The 16,823-nt window shown below is 47.0% G+C and overlaps 1 protein-coding gene across 9 annotated transcripts in view; it reads right to left on the bottom strand.

Annotated features, from left to right (window-relative positions):
- The window catches only part of LOC110489951 (calcium voltage-gated channel auxiliary subunit beta 2a), a 112,247-nt gene that overhangs the window by 20,306 nt on the left and 75,118 nt on the right, over nt 1-16,823 (bottom strand). For 5 of the 9 annotated variants that reach the window (XM_036944239.2, XM_090199829.1, XM_036944242.2 and 2 more), the window contains 4 exons: nt 10,288-10,410; nt 9,992-10,128; nt 9,731-9,807; nt 9,076-9,215 (listed from right to left, as the gene is read on the bottom strand). In XM_036944239.2, the coding sequence (XP_036800134.2) occupies nt 9,076-9,215; nt 9,731-9,807; nt 9,992-10,128; nt 10,288-10,410 (477 nt within the window). Of the gene's footprint in view, nt 1-8,787; nt 8,808-9,075; nt 9,216-9,730; nt 9,808-9,991; nt 10,129-10,287; nt 10,411-16,823 lie in introns of all 9 variants that reach the window. The other 4 variants (XM_036944241.2, XM_090199830.1, XM_090199832.1 and 1 more) reach the window with 1 other exon arrangement.

The raw sequence follows: 16,823 nt of genomic DNA, 5'->3' as shown, positions 1-16,823 counted from the left end.
TCTCTCTCTCTCTCTAGCTCTCTCTCTCTCTGTCTCTAGCTCTCTCTTTTCCTGTATCTGTCTCTCTCTCTCTCTCTCTCTAGCTCTCTCTCTCTCTTGCTCTCTCTCTCTCTCTCTCTCTCTCTCTCTCTGTCTCTAGCTCTCTCTTTTCCTGTATCTGTCTCTCTCGGTCCGTCTCCCTCTCTTTCATTTTTCTTCAACTGCTAACATCTGCTGCCGTCACTGGCTGTCCCTGGGGAACTCTCGTTACATCAGAGCGGGGAAAGTGCTGCTAGATGCAAGCCAGAGCATCCAAGTCTGGAGCACTACCGGTCAGGACGCTGAAATATTTTAGGCCACATTTCGCTGGCCTAGGCTACAGGGTTATTGTTACTAAAATAATGCACGCTGCTGGATGATGGGAAATGGTGGCTATTGTTTCCATTGTTGTTGTAGTTGCATGGTCTTGGAAAGGAGACGAGACTGCACCTCTTTATCTGATTATTGTAAAAAGAAAACCAAAAACTCAATAAATATAATGTTTCAAGTAGAAAGGACATGAAATGTGAATGGAGAGGAGTTTTCTGTTTGCTAAGCTTTGCATCAAGTCAAGACATGGAGTGCACACAATGACCCGAGAACTATTGTTGTGTATGCAATGTGTGTATGTGTGTGGGTTATGTGTATGAGGTTGGCCCACACACATAAACACACACAGGCAGGCATAGAAAGTCACACGCACACACACACACACACACACACACACACACACACACACACACACACACACACACACACACACACACACACACACACACACACACACACACACACACACACACACACGCACACTCCTCTGAAATTGTGTATTAATATGGCAGTGCTTGACAAAATAATGTTTTTTTTATGGGAGTTGTTTCATTGTTGTATTTGTTCTAATGGAGGTCACACTTGATTCATGTTGCTGTGATAAAGATACACAACCAAACCAACACGGACGCTAATAGCTGTCACTGTAGATTAGGGCTGTGGCGGTCATGACATTTTGTCAGCCGGTTATTGTCATGCAAAAGATGGCGGTCTCAGGTAATTTACCATTAATTAACACGTTTAGCATGTCCAGGCCTCCCCAGATACAAGCCGCTGATTTAAAAAAGTTGAATAAATCAATTTAATATACACCATCACAATATATCCACTATTTCATTTTGTTAAGTTTTAAAAAATGAGGACATGAAGAAAATCTATACTTATAAATCCTGTGCCATTATTTTATTTTATACGCTTTTATAGTAAGAAGAATATAATTGAATTTATCTGGAAAAAAAATAAGGGATATTTTTTCCCATTACGAAGCAATTGCGCATACTGTATGAAGTGGCTATGTTGAGCGTAAACTGATCATTTGAAACAGGTCCTATATGCTAGATTTAGTTGTGAATGATACAAACCTTACAATGTCTCAGAAATCAAAACATACACTACCGGTCAAAAGTTTGGACACACTGCACCACCTATCACACTTTCACAAAATGTATGAATACATGGGTAAAGGGCAATCAGATGTGTGAACATAATCGCTTTCCATGTTGTCTGTTGTCTGTAGCTTGTGAGGTGTGGAAACACTTTGTTGCTTTTATGAATTTTGTTGCTCTGTCTGTATTCTACGTCTTGCTTGTCCTATGTTGCTCTGTCTGTATGCTATGTCTTGCTTGTCCTATGTTGCTCTGCGTGTGCTCACTGCTCAATGATTGTCTATATTGTAATTGTTTTTAATAACCTGCCCAGGGACTGCGGTTGAAAATTAGCCTGCTGGCTAAAACCGGCACTTTTACTGAAACGTTGATGAATGTGCACTGTCCTTGTAAAAATAAAATAAACTCAAACTCAGGGTTTTTCTTTATTTTTACTATTTTCTACATTGTAGAATAATAGTGGAGACATCAAAACTATGAAACATCAGATATGAAATTATGTAGTAACCAAAAAAGTGTTAAACAAATAAAAATATATTTTATACTTGAGATTCTTCAAAGCAGCCATCCTTTGCCTTGATGACAGCATTGCACACTCTTGGCATTCTCTCAACCAGCTTCATGAGGAATGCTTTTCCAAAAGTCTTGAAGGAGTTCCCACATATGCTGAGCACTTGTTGGCTGCTTTTACTTCACTCTGCTGTCAAACTCATCCCAAACCATCTCAATTGGGTTAAGGTCGGGTGATTGTGGAGGCCAGGTCATCTGATGCAGCACTTCCATCACTCTCCTTATTGGTTAAATAGCCCTTAGACAGCCTGTAAGTGTGTTAGGTCATTGTCCTGTTGAAAAATAAATCATAGTCCCACTAAGCGCAAACCAGATGGGATGCTATATTGCTGCAGAATGCTCTGGTAGCCATGCTGGTTAAGTGTGCCTTGTATTCTAAATAAATGACTGACATTGGCACCAGCAAACCACCCCCACACCATCACACCTCCTCCTCCATGCTTCATGGTGGGAAACACATGCGGAGATCATCCGTTCATCCGTTCACCTACTCATCAAACCAAAGGACAGATTTCCACCGGTCTAATGTTCATTGCTCGTGCTTCTTGGCCCAAGCAAGTCTCTTCTTCTTATTGGTGTCCTTTAGTAGTGGTTTCTTTGCAGCAATTCGACCATGAAGGCCTGATTCACGCAGTCTCCTCTGAACAGTTGATGTTGAGATGTGTCTGTTACTTGAACTCTGTGAAGCATTTATTTGGGCTGCAATCTGAGGTGCAGTTAACTTTAATGAACTTATCCTCTGCAGCAGAGGTAACTCTGGGTCTTCCTTTCCTGTGGTGGTCCTCATGTTTCATCATAGCGCTTGTGCAACTGAGCTTGAAGAAACTTTCAAAGTTCTTGACATTTTCCGGATTGACTGACCTTCATGTCTTAAAGTAATTTATTTATTTTATTTATTTTACCTTTATTTAACCAGGCAAGTCAGTTAAGAACAAATTCTTATTTTCAATGACGGCCTGGGAACAGTGGGTTAACTGCCTGTTCAGGGGCAGAACGACAGATTGACCTTGTCAGCTCGGGGGTTTGAACTCGCAACCTTCCGGTTACTAGTCCAACGCTCTAACCACTAGGCTACCCTGCCGCCCTGCCGTAATGATGGACTGTCGTTTCTGTTTGCTTATTTGAGCTGTTCTTGCCATAATATGGACTTGGTCTTTTACCACATCTTCTGTATACCACCACTACCTTGTCACAACACAACTGATTGTCTCAAAAGCATTAAGAAGGAAAGAAATTCCACAAATTAACTGAAATGCATTCCGGGTGTCTACCTCATGAAGCTGGTTGAGAGAATACCAAGAGTGTGCAAAACTGTCATCAAGGCAAAGGGTGGTAACTTTTAAGAATCTCAAATATAAAATGTATTTTCTACAAAAAACTTTTCTACAAAAAACCTGGAATGAGTAGGTGTGTCCAAACATTTGACTGGTACTGTACATGATTATAGGTGTTACGTGTGCTCCCTCTCCGGCCTCTAGGTCACCCGGCTGCTCGTTATGGCACACACCTGTCACCATCGTTACGCGCATCAGCGCAATATGACACTCACCTGGACCTCCTTGATTACCTGCCCTTTATCTGTCACTCCCTTTAGTTCCTTCCCCAGGAGTCATTGTTTCTGTTTCAGTTTCCTGTCTGTGCGTGGTTCGTGTTTTTTATTTTGTATTATGTTGTGTTAATTGATTAAAACACTCACTCCCTGTACTTGCTTCCCGACTCTCAGCGCACACCGTTACAACAGGCTATTGATGACTTGAGAAAGTCGCAAAAAAAGCTTGAGCTCTGTTCCTTGCCTCAGGCTGCACAGCCGTTTTCTCATCAACTGATCATATTCCCACCATTCAGACAGACTATTCTCAATTTAATCTCGTCTTTGCTAATAGGTAAAAATTAAGTTTCGATTTAGAATGGCCCATTATCAAATGGGCAGGAACAGGGGCAGGGGAAACGATACATGTCATCTGTATTCACTCGACTAGCGACTAGCGAATGGAGGCCGCGTGCTTTCCCACTGGTCCGTTTTGTAGGCTACTTCGGTTTTACAGTGGAGCATGTGCTTAATACAGCAGCTGAGAAATAAATATAAGAAAACTCACTTCACTCCAAGCATCAACCACTGAGCATGCTCTCGCTGCCCCGACAAGTGCACAACCAATGAACCAAACAGGTTCTCTCCCAGACTCATGGATAGACATTTTAGAGCGTAGCATAAAGGTAGCCAGCCCATCCAGTATGCATAATAATACAGTCTACACACAAAGGTCCATTTGTTTCATTTTGGAGTATAGGCTAGACCAATGATGCACCAAAGACATCTTAAATTAGTTATGTTTTATGTTTTTCTGCCATGTGTATAATACGGTGGGCTGTGTATTCTATAACGGCACAATCATTTTAATTCAGTTCTTTATTTTTTCCGGGCTCGGGCTTATCAGCCTATGCATCAGCTCAAATATGTGTTTTTACACGGTTTCAAACCGTTGTTGAACTTCGTTCTTGTCACGCCCTGACCATAGTTTACTTTGTATTTTCTATGTTTTGATTGGTCAGGGTGTGATCTGAGTGGGTATTCTATGTTTCTTGTCTTGTTTGTCTATTTCTATGTTCAGCCTGATATGGTTCTCAGTCAGAGGCAGGTGTTCGTCATTGTCTCTGATTGGGAACCATATTTAGGTAGCCTGGGTTTCACTGTGTGTTTGTGGGTGATTGTTCCTGTCCTATGTGTCCCTGTGTTCACACTATATAGGCTGTTAGGGTTTCGTTACGTTTTGTTTTTGTAGTATTGTATTGTATTGGAGATTCGTGTTTCGTATTATTAATAAACATGGATTGTAAACCACACGCTGCATTTTGGTCCGACTCTCCTTCGTATGAAGACGAAACTCATTACAGAATCACCCACCACCAACGGACCAAGCGGCGTGTCAACAGGCAGCAGCAGCAGCAAAAAGAGGAGTTACGTTGTAAGGATTTCTGGACATGGGAGGAAATCCTCGACGGGAGAGGACCCTGGGCTAAACCAGGGGAGTATAGCCGCACCAAGGTGCAGCCGAAGAAGGAACAGAGGCAGCAGGAGCAGCAGCAGCCGCAGCCGCAGTGGGAGAGAGCGTCATGGGAGTATGAATTAGATAATGGTGGACCATGGGCTCAACCGGGAGAATATCGCCGTCCCAAGGAAGAACTGGAGGCGGCGAAAGCTGAGAGGCGCAAATATGAGGAAGTAGCACGACGGAGCGGATGGAAGCCCGAGAGTAAGCCTCAAAAATTTCTTGGGGGGGGGCTAACAGGGAGTATGGCTACGCCAGGTCGCAGACCTGAGCCAACTCCCCCTGTTTATCGTGAGGAGCCAAGGAGGAGACCAGAACCGGTGTTGGAGGTAAGCGAAGCAGAGACTGTGAAGGAGTTAATGGAGAAATTGGAGGAGAGTGAAATGAGGGAGTTGCTGTGTTGGTGCTTTAAATATGATATTCGCCCGAAGGAGCGTGTCGGGGATTTATTGGCACCTGGGTCAGTGCTCTCTACTCGTCCTGAGGTGCGTGCTAGTCAGCTGGTGAAGACAGTGCCAGTCTCACGCACCAGGCCTCCTGTGTACCTCCCTAGCCTTGCATGTCCTGTGCCAACACCGCTCTCAAGATCTCCAGTACGCCTTCACGGTCTAACCCATCCTGTGCCACCTCCACACCCCAGCCCTCCGGTAGCAGCTCCCCGCACTAGGCTTCCTGTGCGTGTCCTCGGCCCAGTACCACCAGTGCCAGCACCACGCATCAGGCCTACAGTGCGCCTCGCCTGTTTAGCGCTGTCGGAGCCTTCCTCCTCTCCAGCGCTGTCGGAGTCTCTCACCTGTTCAGCGCTGCCAGAGCCTTCCTCCTCTTCAGCGCTGTTGGAGTCTCCCGCCGGTTTAGCGCTGTCAGAGCTTTCTGCCTCTACAGCGTTGCCGGAGTCTCCCGCCTGTTCAGAACTGCCAGTTAGCATAGAGCTGCCAGTTAGCATAGAGCTGCCAGTTAGCATAGAGCTGCCAGTTAGCATAGAGCTGCCAGTTAGCATAGAGCTGCCAGTCTGCAAGGAGCTGCCAGTCTGCAAGGAGCTGCCAGTCTGCAAGGAGCTGCCAGTCTGCAAGGAGCTGCCAGTCTGCAAGGAGCTGCCAGTCTGCAAGGAGCTGCCAGTCTGCAAGGAGCCGCCAGAGCTGCCTGTCTGCAGGATGCCGCCAAAGCTGCCAGTCTGCAAGGAGCCGCCAAAGCTGGCAGTCTGCAAGGAGCCGCCAGAGCTGCCAGTCTGCAAGGAGCCGCCAGAGCTGCCAGTCTGCAAGGAGCAGCCAGGGCCGCCAGTCTGCAAGGAGCAGCCAGGGCCGCCAGTCTGCAAGGAGCAGCCAGGGCCGCCAGTCTGCAAGGAGCAGCCAGGGCCGCCAGTCAGCATGGAGCAGCCAGGGCCGCCAGTCAGCATGGAGCAGCCAGGGCCGCCAGTCAGCATGGAGCAGCCAGGGCCGCCAGTCAGCATGGAGCAGCCAGGGCCGCCAGTCAGCATGGAGCAGCCAGTCAGCATGGAGCAGCCAGTCAGCATGGAGCAGTCAGTCAGCATGGAGCAGCCAGAGCAGCCAGAGCTGCCAGTTAGCAGGGAGCAGCCAGGGCCGCCAGTTAGCAGGGAGCAGCCAGGGCCGCCAGTCAGCATGGAGCAGCCAGGGCCGCCAGTCAGCATGGAGCAGCCAGAGCAGCCAGGGCCGCCAGTCAGCATGGAGCAGCCAGAGCAGCCAGAGCTGTCAGTCAGCATGGAGCAGCCAGAGCAGCCAGGGCCGCCAGTCAGCATGGAGCAGCCAGAGCTGCCAGTCAGCATGGAGCAGCCAGAGCAGTCTGCCAGCATGGAGCAGCCAGAGCTGTCAGTCAGCATGGAGCAGCCAGAGCAGCCAGTCTGTGTCGACCAGTCTCTTCCAGATCTGCCAGTCGTCCAGTCTCTTCCAGATCTGCCCGTCGTCCAGACTCTTCCAGATCTGCCCGTCGTCCAGACTCTTCCAGATCTGCCAGTCGTCCAGACTCTTCCAGATCTGCCAGTCGTCCAGACTCTTCCAGATCTGCCAGTCGTCCAGACTCTTCCAGATCTGCCAGTCGTCCAGACTCTTCCAGATCTGCCAGTCGTCCAGACTCTTCCAGATCTGCCAGTCGGACCAGACTCTTCCAGATCTGCCAGTCGACCAGACTCTTCCAGATCTGCCAGTCGACCAGACTCTTCCAGATCTGCCAGTCGACCAGACTCTTCCAGATCTGCCAGTCGACCAGTCTCTTCCAGATCTGCCAGTCGACCAGACTCTCCCAGATCCGCCAGTCGACCAGATTCTCCCAGATCCGCCAGTCGACCAGATTCTCCCAGATCCGCCAGTCGACCAGATTCTCCCAGATCCGCCAGTCGACCAGATTCTCCCAGATCCGCCAGTCGACCAGATTCTCCCAGATCCGCCAGTCGACCAGATTCTCCCAGATCCGCCAGTCGACCAGATTCTTCCAGATCTGCTAGTCGACCAGGATCTGCTGAAACCGCCAGCCAGCCAGGTTCTGGTAGTTTCTACTACCTGCCTGGGCTTCCTCTCAGTGCTGAGCTTCCTCTCAGTGCTGAGCTACCCATCTGTCCCGAGTTACCTCTGTCCCGAGCTGTCCCTCTGTCCCATGTTATCATTGTGGTGGGTAACCTATTTAGGGACGTTTAGGAGGGGGATTAAAACTGTCATGGAGTGGGTTCCACGTCCAGCGCCAGAGCCGCCACCGCGGACAGATGCCCACCCAGACCCTCCCCTATAGGTTCAGGTTTTGCGGCCGGAGTCCGCACCTTGGGGGGGGGGTACTGTCACGCCCTGACCATAGTTTACTTTGTATTTTCTATGTTTTGATTGGTCAGGGTGTGATCTGAGTGGGTATTCTATGTTTCTTGTCTTGTTTGTCTATTTCTATGTTCAGCCTGATATGGTTCTCAGTCAGAGGCAGGTGTTCGTCATTGTCTCTGATTGGGAACCATATTTAGGTAGCCTGGGTTTCACTGTGTGTTTGTGGGTGATTGTTCCTGTCCTATGTGTCCCTGTGTTCACACTATATAGGCTGTTAGGGTTTCGTTACGTTTTGTTTTTGTAGTATTGTATTGGAGATTCGTGTTTCGTATTATTAATAAACATGGATCGTAAACCACACGCTGCATTTTGGTCCGACTCTCCTTCGTATGAAGACGAAACTCATTACAGTTCTTCAAAATTGATCATCACAGTGAGGTGAGTTTTAAGAGTACTGGGGTCCTACTGTATTGACGATATGTGTTTGATGTGATTTTATATTGCATTTGCATTGATGTCAGAGTGGTTAGAGGGACAATAGAGCCCTGAGTTTCAGGCCATTAGGACCTGATGGTCTAGCAAGTTGGGTGCTATCAAAGCATGTCCAGAATGAATAACAGGAGATTATTGTGACTCAATGTTCATGTGGAATTTGACTGTGGTCATGACTCGTGGCTGCCGGTGTGGCGGTAATATGATCACCGCAACAGCACTAATGTAGATACACTTCTGGTTTAATAGCTGAGTACAATGAGTTCCCACTAAATCTGCATCACGCATGCACACACATGTACACACACACACACACACACAGAGAGAGACCACAGCGACGACAGTGAGTTAGATGGGAGTGTCAGGAAAAACCACAACCACTGCAGAGAAATCACCGATGCACATCCCCCAGACCCCCAAGGCCCTGCTGGGGGTTGGTGCATGCTGCACGGCAATATAACTTACCGACTTCTGCTTCTGCTTAGCTACGGCCCAGACGGAAGAGGAGAGAGAGAGGGTTAAGAAACTGGCAACATGCATGCTAATGGCTCGAACGCCCAGTGGAGGGAGGGAAGAGACATGGACTATGGCGGGACACAGAGGACAAACAGAACGGGGGGGAACGGACAGACGGTGGACAGGGTGATGCTGAGCAGCCACAGTGAGGCAGTTGTCGTGGGTAGCTGTGCGGACGGACCGACAGAGAGAGAGAGAGAGATCGAGAGTAAATACTGGCGTAGATGCCACGTTTACCTTCTTAAAGAAGGGCATTCGTTTCTCTTTGGCTAGGGTGGATGACATGACAGTGTTTGGCTGACTGGCTTTAGGGGAGCGGAGGTGGACTGGAAGCTCATTGTCCTCGGGGTCTAAGCCTGTGGCATCTATGTCAAAGGCTACGCACATGGACACAACACAAGGCCACCATCACACAGAGGCAAACACAGGAGGTTACGAGGGTAACATTGAACACCTAACACTGGACAGATACACAGGTTATTCCACCACATAAACAAACTATACAGACCATAATCAAGCTTGAGTTAACTATAGTCAAACTGGGGTGAGCAAGGACAGTAAACGATAGCACATAAGGTAAGCAAACATTTAAGACATAAACACCATTCCAACATTTCCACTAAAGGGCCACGTCGTGTAGATTTAGCAACCGATTGGACAATACGCCTGAAGTGTACAAAAGATAGGCCAGCAGTAAGGTCAAAATAATGACCTTACTAATGAAACTCACCCTCGTCTCCCATTTCTATCACGCTTCCTTTTCAAACCCTCTTAGAGGTTGATGGAGGTTTGGTAATAACTCCCAAGTATTACAGTAAAGAGTTTGTTTGTGTCTGTGAAAAACGTGGCAACCTTTCCCCAAACGCCTGCCGCAAGGCCCTCCATTACTCACCAGAGGAAGGGGGGGTGGATTTCCGCGAGTTAGGAACCACTTCACCTAAACTGGTAGAGGAGTTTGCTCCCGATTTACTGCAAAGAGAAATAATTAATATCAGCTATATAATTCATATCAGTATATCTGAGGTGTTGCAGGATGACAGTGTCGGCTATCTCAAGGGTCGGCTCAATGCAAGAATAATGATTGGGTGAGGTGCATGTTAGTTTCCATGGTGATTGCAGTAAGGTGGGGGGGGGGGGGGAGAATGGTACGTACCCGGAATGGAACTTGCCCTGTTTGGCTCTCTGCTCGTGTTGTATCCGAGTGTTCTCGATCTTCACAGGACTGGGGATGAAACCGATTTCACAGCCTTCCTTCACCAGGCGCCCTATCCACCAGTCGTTATTAAATTTCTACAGGGGGACGGACATGAACTGGTTAATACATCTGTGTTCCCCTTCTGCTCGTCATCATTGTTATCAACATCATCTTCCTCCTCATCCTCATTCTTCTCCCATTCTCCTCCACCTCCATCATCCTCGTCCCCATTTGATAGTACTGTGACCCCTGACCTCTTTGACGTGGAGGAAGTCTTTAGCCTCAAAGGAGATGGCCATGCCCGGCACGGGGACGTCGTCATCGTTGGTGGCACAGTAGTTGACATTTGTGCGGACAGCAAACGCAACCGGTTTAGTCTGCCAAAGAAAGAAAAGGAATAGATGCAAAGTTTTGGCTACACAAGATAAGACATGATATAATGACAGGTGTCTCTGTAGGCTGAAACCTTTGTGTTGGGTGAAAGTTGAGCATGAAGAAAAGAAGGGTGATATGCACATCCTGAACTTGAGAATACCCGTGCTAACTAAAACATTATACTGAGATAGGAATTGAGAGTCCCACACGTGGAATAGGCTGCTCCCAAGTGCATTATTCCAAACACCCAAATACACCGTTTGGACTTCACAGAAGTCTTTATCGGGAGACAAAGCTGAGCTCCATGGATTCGTTCCCTGAATCCAATTCTCCGTGATGTTTTTATTACCGTCTCAGGCTGAGAAGAGAGGAGTGCTATTCGCGGGGCTATTTTCTCCCCCCATTGTGTGAGGCGTAAAAAAAGAACTGCTGTCAGAGATGCTGCCTGGCAGGCACGCTGTGACTCACCCACACTCACTTCTAATCTTTATGAATGAGCCTGCTAATGTCCCAAAATGACACCCTAGTCCCTATATCAGTGCACTACTTTTGACCAGAGCCCCACGGGGTTATAGGACAGCCTGGTCAAAATTAGTGCACTAGACAGGGAATAGGATGTCTTTCCCCTACTCTGTCTCCCTGCTTTAGGGTACATCAGTGGTTCCCAACCAGGGGTACTTGGCCTATCCACAAGGGGTACTTGGCCTATCCACAAGGGGTACTTGGCCTATCTACAAGGGGTACTTGAGAGGACTCTTGAGACCATAGGCCTACTGGCATCACAATCATCAAACCATCATCTGGTATCACCATCATCTGGCATCACCATCATCTGGCATCATCTAACTCCGTTTAGGAGCCTGAGATTTGCTGATAATACTGAGGGAGTCCTGCTCTAGGATATGACAATGTCGCCCTGTCCTTTGTTTTGTGTTGAGTAACCCAAGTACGCCCAGAAGGCTAGGTCTACCGAGTAGCCTAGGACGACCATTTTGATGTTTGTACTTGTTTGTTTGTATTTTGAACCATTTATTTAAGAGAACCACAATGGAAATACATTTTCAAACGTGTCGTCGTCGATTATTTTAAATGCATTATCCACGCGTGGTCGTATTGGGATTGAACTTGTCAAAGAGATCTATCTATTAAACAAATATAAACCAGGATTAGTCTTGTAATGATTCGACGGCTTCTTAACTGAACTTCTGGTTTTGTCATGTGTTTCCTTCTGACTGACAATGAGCACACTGCACTTGTCCAAATGGTTGGTGAATAGAGTCTGTACAATGGCTGGATCAATGTGTTCCATTTCTAAAATCACCTATGACCTTTTTCCCCTCTGGGACAGCCATCCACCCTGTGTGTCCCAAATGGCCCCCTATTCCCCCCGTAGCAAGGCATGACATTTTCTGTGAAAAGGGATTTAAACAATAAAGACTTAAAAAAAATAGGTCACTGACTAGAGAAACGAGACAGGAGAAAAAACATGCACAGACTCCAAATCGTAACCTGATTGTGGCCTTAAGAATATCAATTTTTTTAAAGATGTAATTCCTTTCTAAACGATTCTATCAAATGTTATTGGACACGATAGTAACCTGAGCTGAGTTTGTCTGTGGTGGCGGCAGTTGGTGACATGGACATGGCCCTATCCGGATTACATTTCCTCTGCCTGTGAGAGCGTGACAAGCTCCTCTGTCGCTGGTGGCCGATGGAGAGCCAAGCCAAACGCTCAGTGACACAGCCCACAGTAGTCTCCCCTGGCCCTTTTGCTAAACGTTTACCTGTAGATGAGAAAGGGAAGCTGGAAAGGGACATGGCTTAGCTTACCACTAGCTAAATACATCAAATATCCATGTAGCATAAACCCAATGAAAACCCTGGAAAAATGATATAAAAACGACAAACAAACATTAAAGCGAAAATGACTGGCCATAGGACAGTTAGGGTGAATGCCAGATGGACTGGTCCATATTTAGCCCAGTGGGCTGGTCTAAATTGGAGGTTTTGCACAGAATTATCATTATCTGGCTAATAATGGGGGCCTCAAGGAAAAACATTTGCTGGTGTTTATTGCTCAGGCACATTTCTGCTCCCAGTGAGAAACCATGGCGAATGGCCTTGTAATGCACTAAGCCTATACAGTATACAAACCCATAGATGTGGCAACAACTGTTTGGTAAGAATCGTCCTCCAAGAAAAGGGGGCATAAAGAACACTTAAGAGTAGGGAGCGTAATTCTTCCCAGTCACCTTCAGCCTTCACCTATCTGATGAGCCCCATTAGAATGATTGGCCAGGAGAGTGGACCTGCAGGAGATCCTGCAGACCTACGGACGTCCCAAACGGCACCCTATTTCCTAGTGCATTACTTTTGACCAGAGGCCTATGGGGACCCGGTCAAAAGTAGTGCACTATGTATGGAATAGGGCGCCATTTGGGACGCAGCCACGCATTTGGACCATTCTCAGGCGAAGAGCAAACAGGATCATTCAATCCCGATGTCCTTCAATGTCAGATAATGCTTTGTAAAAATATGAAAACCGGTGCAAAGCGACAATGATAAACCTCTAAAGAAAACAAGATAAATACACGCCATTTATAATCCTCTCTAAATGAGCTTGGCAGGAGAGTACAGCACATCCCAGGAAAGGAATGAATGGTTGTATGTGTTGGTCAATGTCAATGGAGTAAATGTACTGCGCCTGAGTGTGTACAGCACTAGTACATGACACACAGAGGACATTGTGTCCTTGGTTGAGTGTCAGTTTAACGCCACACGGCTGCCGTGCTAAGATGTTATGTTCCGTCTGAGGCGGTGTCCCAAATGGCACCCTATCCCCTACATAATGCACTACTTTTTGACCAGAGCCCTATGGGCCCTGATGAAAAGTAGTGTCCTATGAAACAAATAGAGTACCAATTTAGAACACAGCCAGGTAGTATGTGCCTGTGTGGTCTGGGGGGACTGGTACTGCCTTTCTCATGCTCCACTGCTTCTCTCTCTCCAGTCTCTCAGTGATCAATGACATGGTCTGTGACGTCAGTAGCCCATGCTGGAGTATTAATGCTGTTTCACAGTGGTTAATGCTATTTCACACCAGTGTGCATCTGTGTACACACTCTCCTGACCTCAGATGCCACCATGGATTATCACAGGTGACAAGCGCTGTACACTGTGGCGCTGTGTTGTTCTCCTCTCCTGTAAATCCCCCTCTTCCTTCCTGTCTACCCCCCATTTCCTTCCTGTCCACCCCCCTCTTCCTTCCTGTCCATCCGCCTCTTCCTTCCTGTCCACCCCCCTCTTCCTTCCTGTCCACCCCCCTCCTCCTTCCTGTCCATCCCCCTCTTCCTTCCTGTCCTTCCCCATCTTCCCTCCCCCTCCCCTCATCGCTCCTCTCTTGTCCATCCCCCTCTTCCTCTCCTCATCTCTCCTCTCCTGTCCATCCCACTGTTCCTCTCCTCATCTCTCCTCTTCTGTCCATTCCACTCTTCCTTTCCTCATCTCTCCTCTTCTGTCCATCCCCATCTTTCTCTCCTCATCTCCCCTCCTGTCCATCCCACTGTTCCTCTCCTCATCTCTCCTCTTCTGTCCATCCCCCTCTTCCTCTCCTCATCTCTCCTCTCCTGTCCATCCCACTGTTCCTCTCCTCATCTCTCCTCTTCTGTCCATTCCACTCTTCCTCTTCTCATCTCTCCTCTTCTGTCCATCCCCCTCTTCCTCTCCTCATCTCTCCTCTTCTGTCCATCCCCATCTTTCTCTCCTCATCTCTCCTCTCCTGTCCATCCCACTGTTCCTCTCCTCATCTCTCCTCTTCTGTCCATCCCCCTCTTCCTCTCCTCATCTCTCCTCTCCTGTCCATCCCACTGTTCCTCTCCTCATCTTTACGTAGCACAGGCAGGCCTTCATTAGGCATGCAATATTGACCGCAGCAAGAAAATAAGTACAATTATAATTCTGAATTTATTCAACTTTTATAGCGCTATTCATGACTTAAAGAACCTCAAAGCGCTTTTTAAAATGTAAAACAACAACAACAACAACATCATTCATGACAGGGTCGGGAAAGTTCGTGGCTTGAGTGGTCATCGGAGGAAGGTGGTCATGACATAAGGGGGATAGAGAGAGGGATGGAATAGGAGAGGGAGGAAAGGTCGGTAAGAGAGTGAGGGGCTGGAGAAGAGAGTGAGGGGAATGGGAGAAAGAGGAGGGGAAGAGAAAGAACGGAGAGAGAATAGAAAAGAGAAACGACTGACATAAGAGAAAGAGAGTGTGAGGGGTGAGCTAGAGAAAGAAATGTGAAAGAAATGTCCACCACCCCCCTTCCCTCTTGCTTTCTCATTCTCTCTGTTAAAAATCACTCCATTTTGTGCATATTTCATTAACTAATATCCTGAAGCCTTCTCTATAACGGTACTGCCATCATTATAAGATGCCTGCCCTGCGTGTTGCCTGCCTTGTCATTTGTAATCTGGCACTGTCCTTGCATTAGCAGGCCACAGTGGATCTAGGACCATAAATCAAGATTCTCGTATTGTTTCACCTTGAGCAAATGTTTCGGATTGTTCTGAAGTCGAATGTAAAGCCTTATGGCGAGCAGAGCGAGTGCAGTGTGCTAGCTCTGAAGTGCGAGTCTGTAAAATGTGGTTTTATGCGCCGTGGTAAGGTCCCCTTAACCTTCATCAATCCAGCCGGATATTTTTTATTCTATAAATGAGCAGAGCCATATGGCCATTTCAGCACTGTCCATGCATAATGAAATAGATAATGAGGACAGTTCTCTAAAGTCCAGACATTTGAATATTTTACATTCATATCGAACATAATTGGGTGACAGTGATTGATGGTTGAGGCTATTTTTACAGGGGAAACGAGAGGTCTGTCTTGGTTTGAATCTGGGGTTGTGTCTGAAATGGAATCCTATTCCCTATATAGTGCACTACTTTTAACCAGAGCCCTTTCTCTTTCCTCTCTCCCCCCCTCTCTATCTCTATCTACTGTATATATCTCTCTTCCCCTCTGTCACTCTCTCTCTATCTCTGTTTTGTTAACTCCAGTGTACAGTGGGGAGAACAAGTTTTTGATACTGCAAATTAAATGCAAATTAATTACTTAAAAATCATACAATGTGATTTTCTGGATTTTTGTTTTAGATTCCGTCTCTCACAGTTGAAGTATACCTATGATAAAAAAATTACAGACCTCTACATGCTTTGTAAGTAGGAAAACCTGCAAAATCGGCAGTGTATCAAATGTATCTGTATCTCTGACTCCTTGGCATTGCTCTGAGGTGATAGAGGAAAGGAGGGCAGATGGTGCTAGTTTGTTGTCAGATGTGAGTGTGATTTGGGCTAGGAGACACTGCCATTAGGAGGAGAAGCCTGTAGAGTTGATTAAAGCTGTGCGGTCAGAGAGACGGGCTCAAGGGCCCATGAGGGGATACTGATGTGAGAGACCAGTGGCCTCAGGGAGACACAGCGTATCTCCATTTAACTCTGGCTCGCCTCGCGTGTGCTGCCCAGATCTGGGCTACGATTAAACGCAAACAAACAAAGACGTGCACACACACACAAGCACACACCAGGGTTTCATATGACATTGAAACCAGTAGCCTATTTCTCTCATGTTCTATTGGTTTTCAAATCAACTTTATTTTATTGTCCAGTAGCCAAAAGCACAATCCTAGTCATATGTGCAACCCCTGCTAGTTGTTGCATCTTTAGATCTCCCCTAACAACCCATGCTAGTTGTTGCATCTTTAGATCTCCCCTAACAACCCATGCTAGTTGTTGCATCTTTAGATCTCCCCTATTTCTACTTTTCTAAAGTAAATGTGATATCTGTCACATGAAACCGCTCGCATGTGCAGTGCGCCCTTGATAGCTGTGTTTTCCGCTAATTACAGTATGGAACGAACATTCGCGCGTAGCCTACTGCCGTGAGCGCGTTGCTACGCAGCTATAATGTGAAGGACTAATAGTTGATCAACATTTTCAGCTAAACATTCTGATCTGTTGCATCTGACTCAATACTTTTTAAAGTGATTCTTTCTCGCACAGAACAACAAGCTGACTAATAGAATAGGTCAACGTTTCTACTACAGGGGATAGTAGATTGGCATAGGCTAGTGATTTTGCCATTCGTTACTTGTCTTGTTGGCTGAGGAAACGGAAATGTGGACAGTTATTCTGACATCTACAAAGTGCACATCGGAATTCTGTAAGAAGAACGCATGCCGTTGCATCCTCGAGTGGTATGTTCTGTTAATATGAATCACCGTCATCTAAATGTGATCTCTGTCATTCTCAGCACCATGGGTGGATGCCCTAATCAGGTTATGCACCCAATGCATAGAGGTCCAGTACAGTTCTGCTGCCGGTCAAATGTCTGGTGCCACATGGAAACCCTGGTACAA

This window comes from Oncorhynchus mykiss, chromosome 15 (genome assembly GCF_057628025.1).
Source record: "Oncorhynchus mykiss isolate SJ-2025 chromosome 15, ASM5762802v1, whole genome shotgun sequence".
Lineage (NCBI taxonomy): Eukaryota > Metazoa > Chordata > Actinopteri > Salmoniformes > Salmonidae > Oncorhynchus > Oncorhynchus mykiss.
Note: the sequence above shows the minus strand (reverse complement) of the source record. Positions and strands in the feature narration are given on the sequence as shown.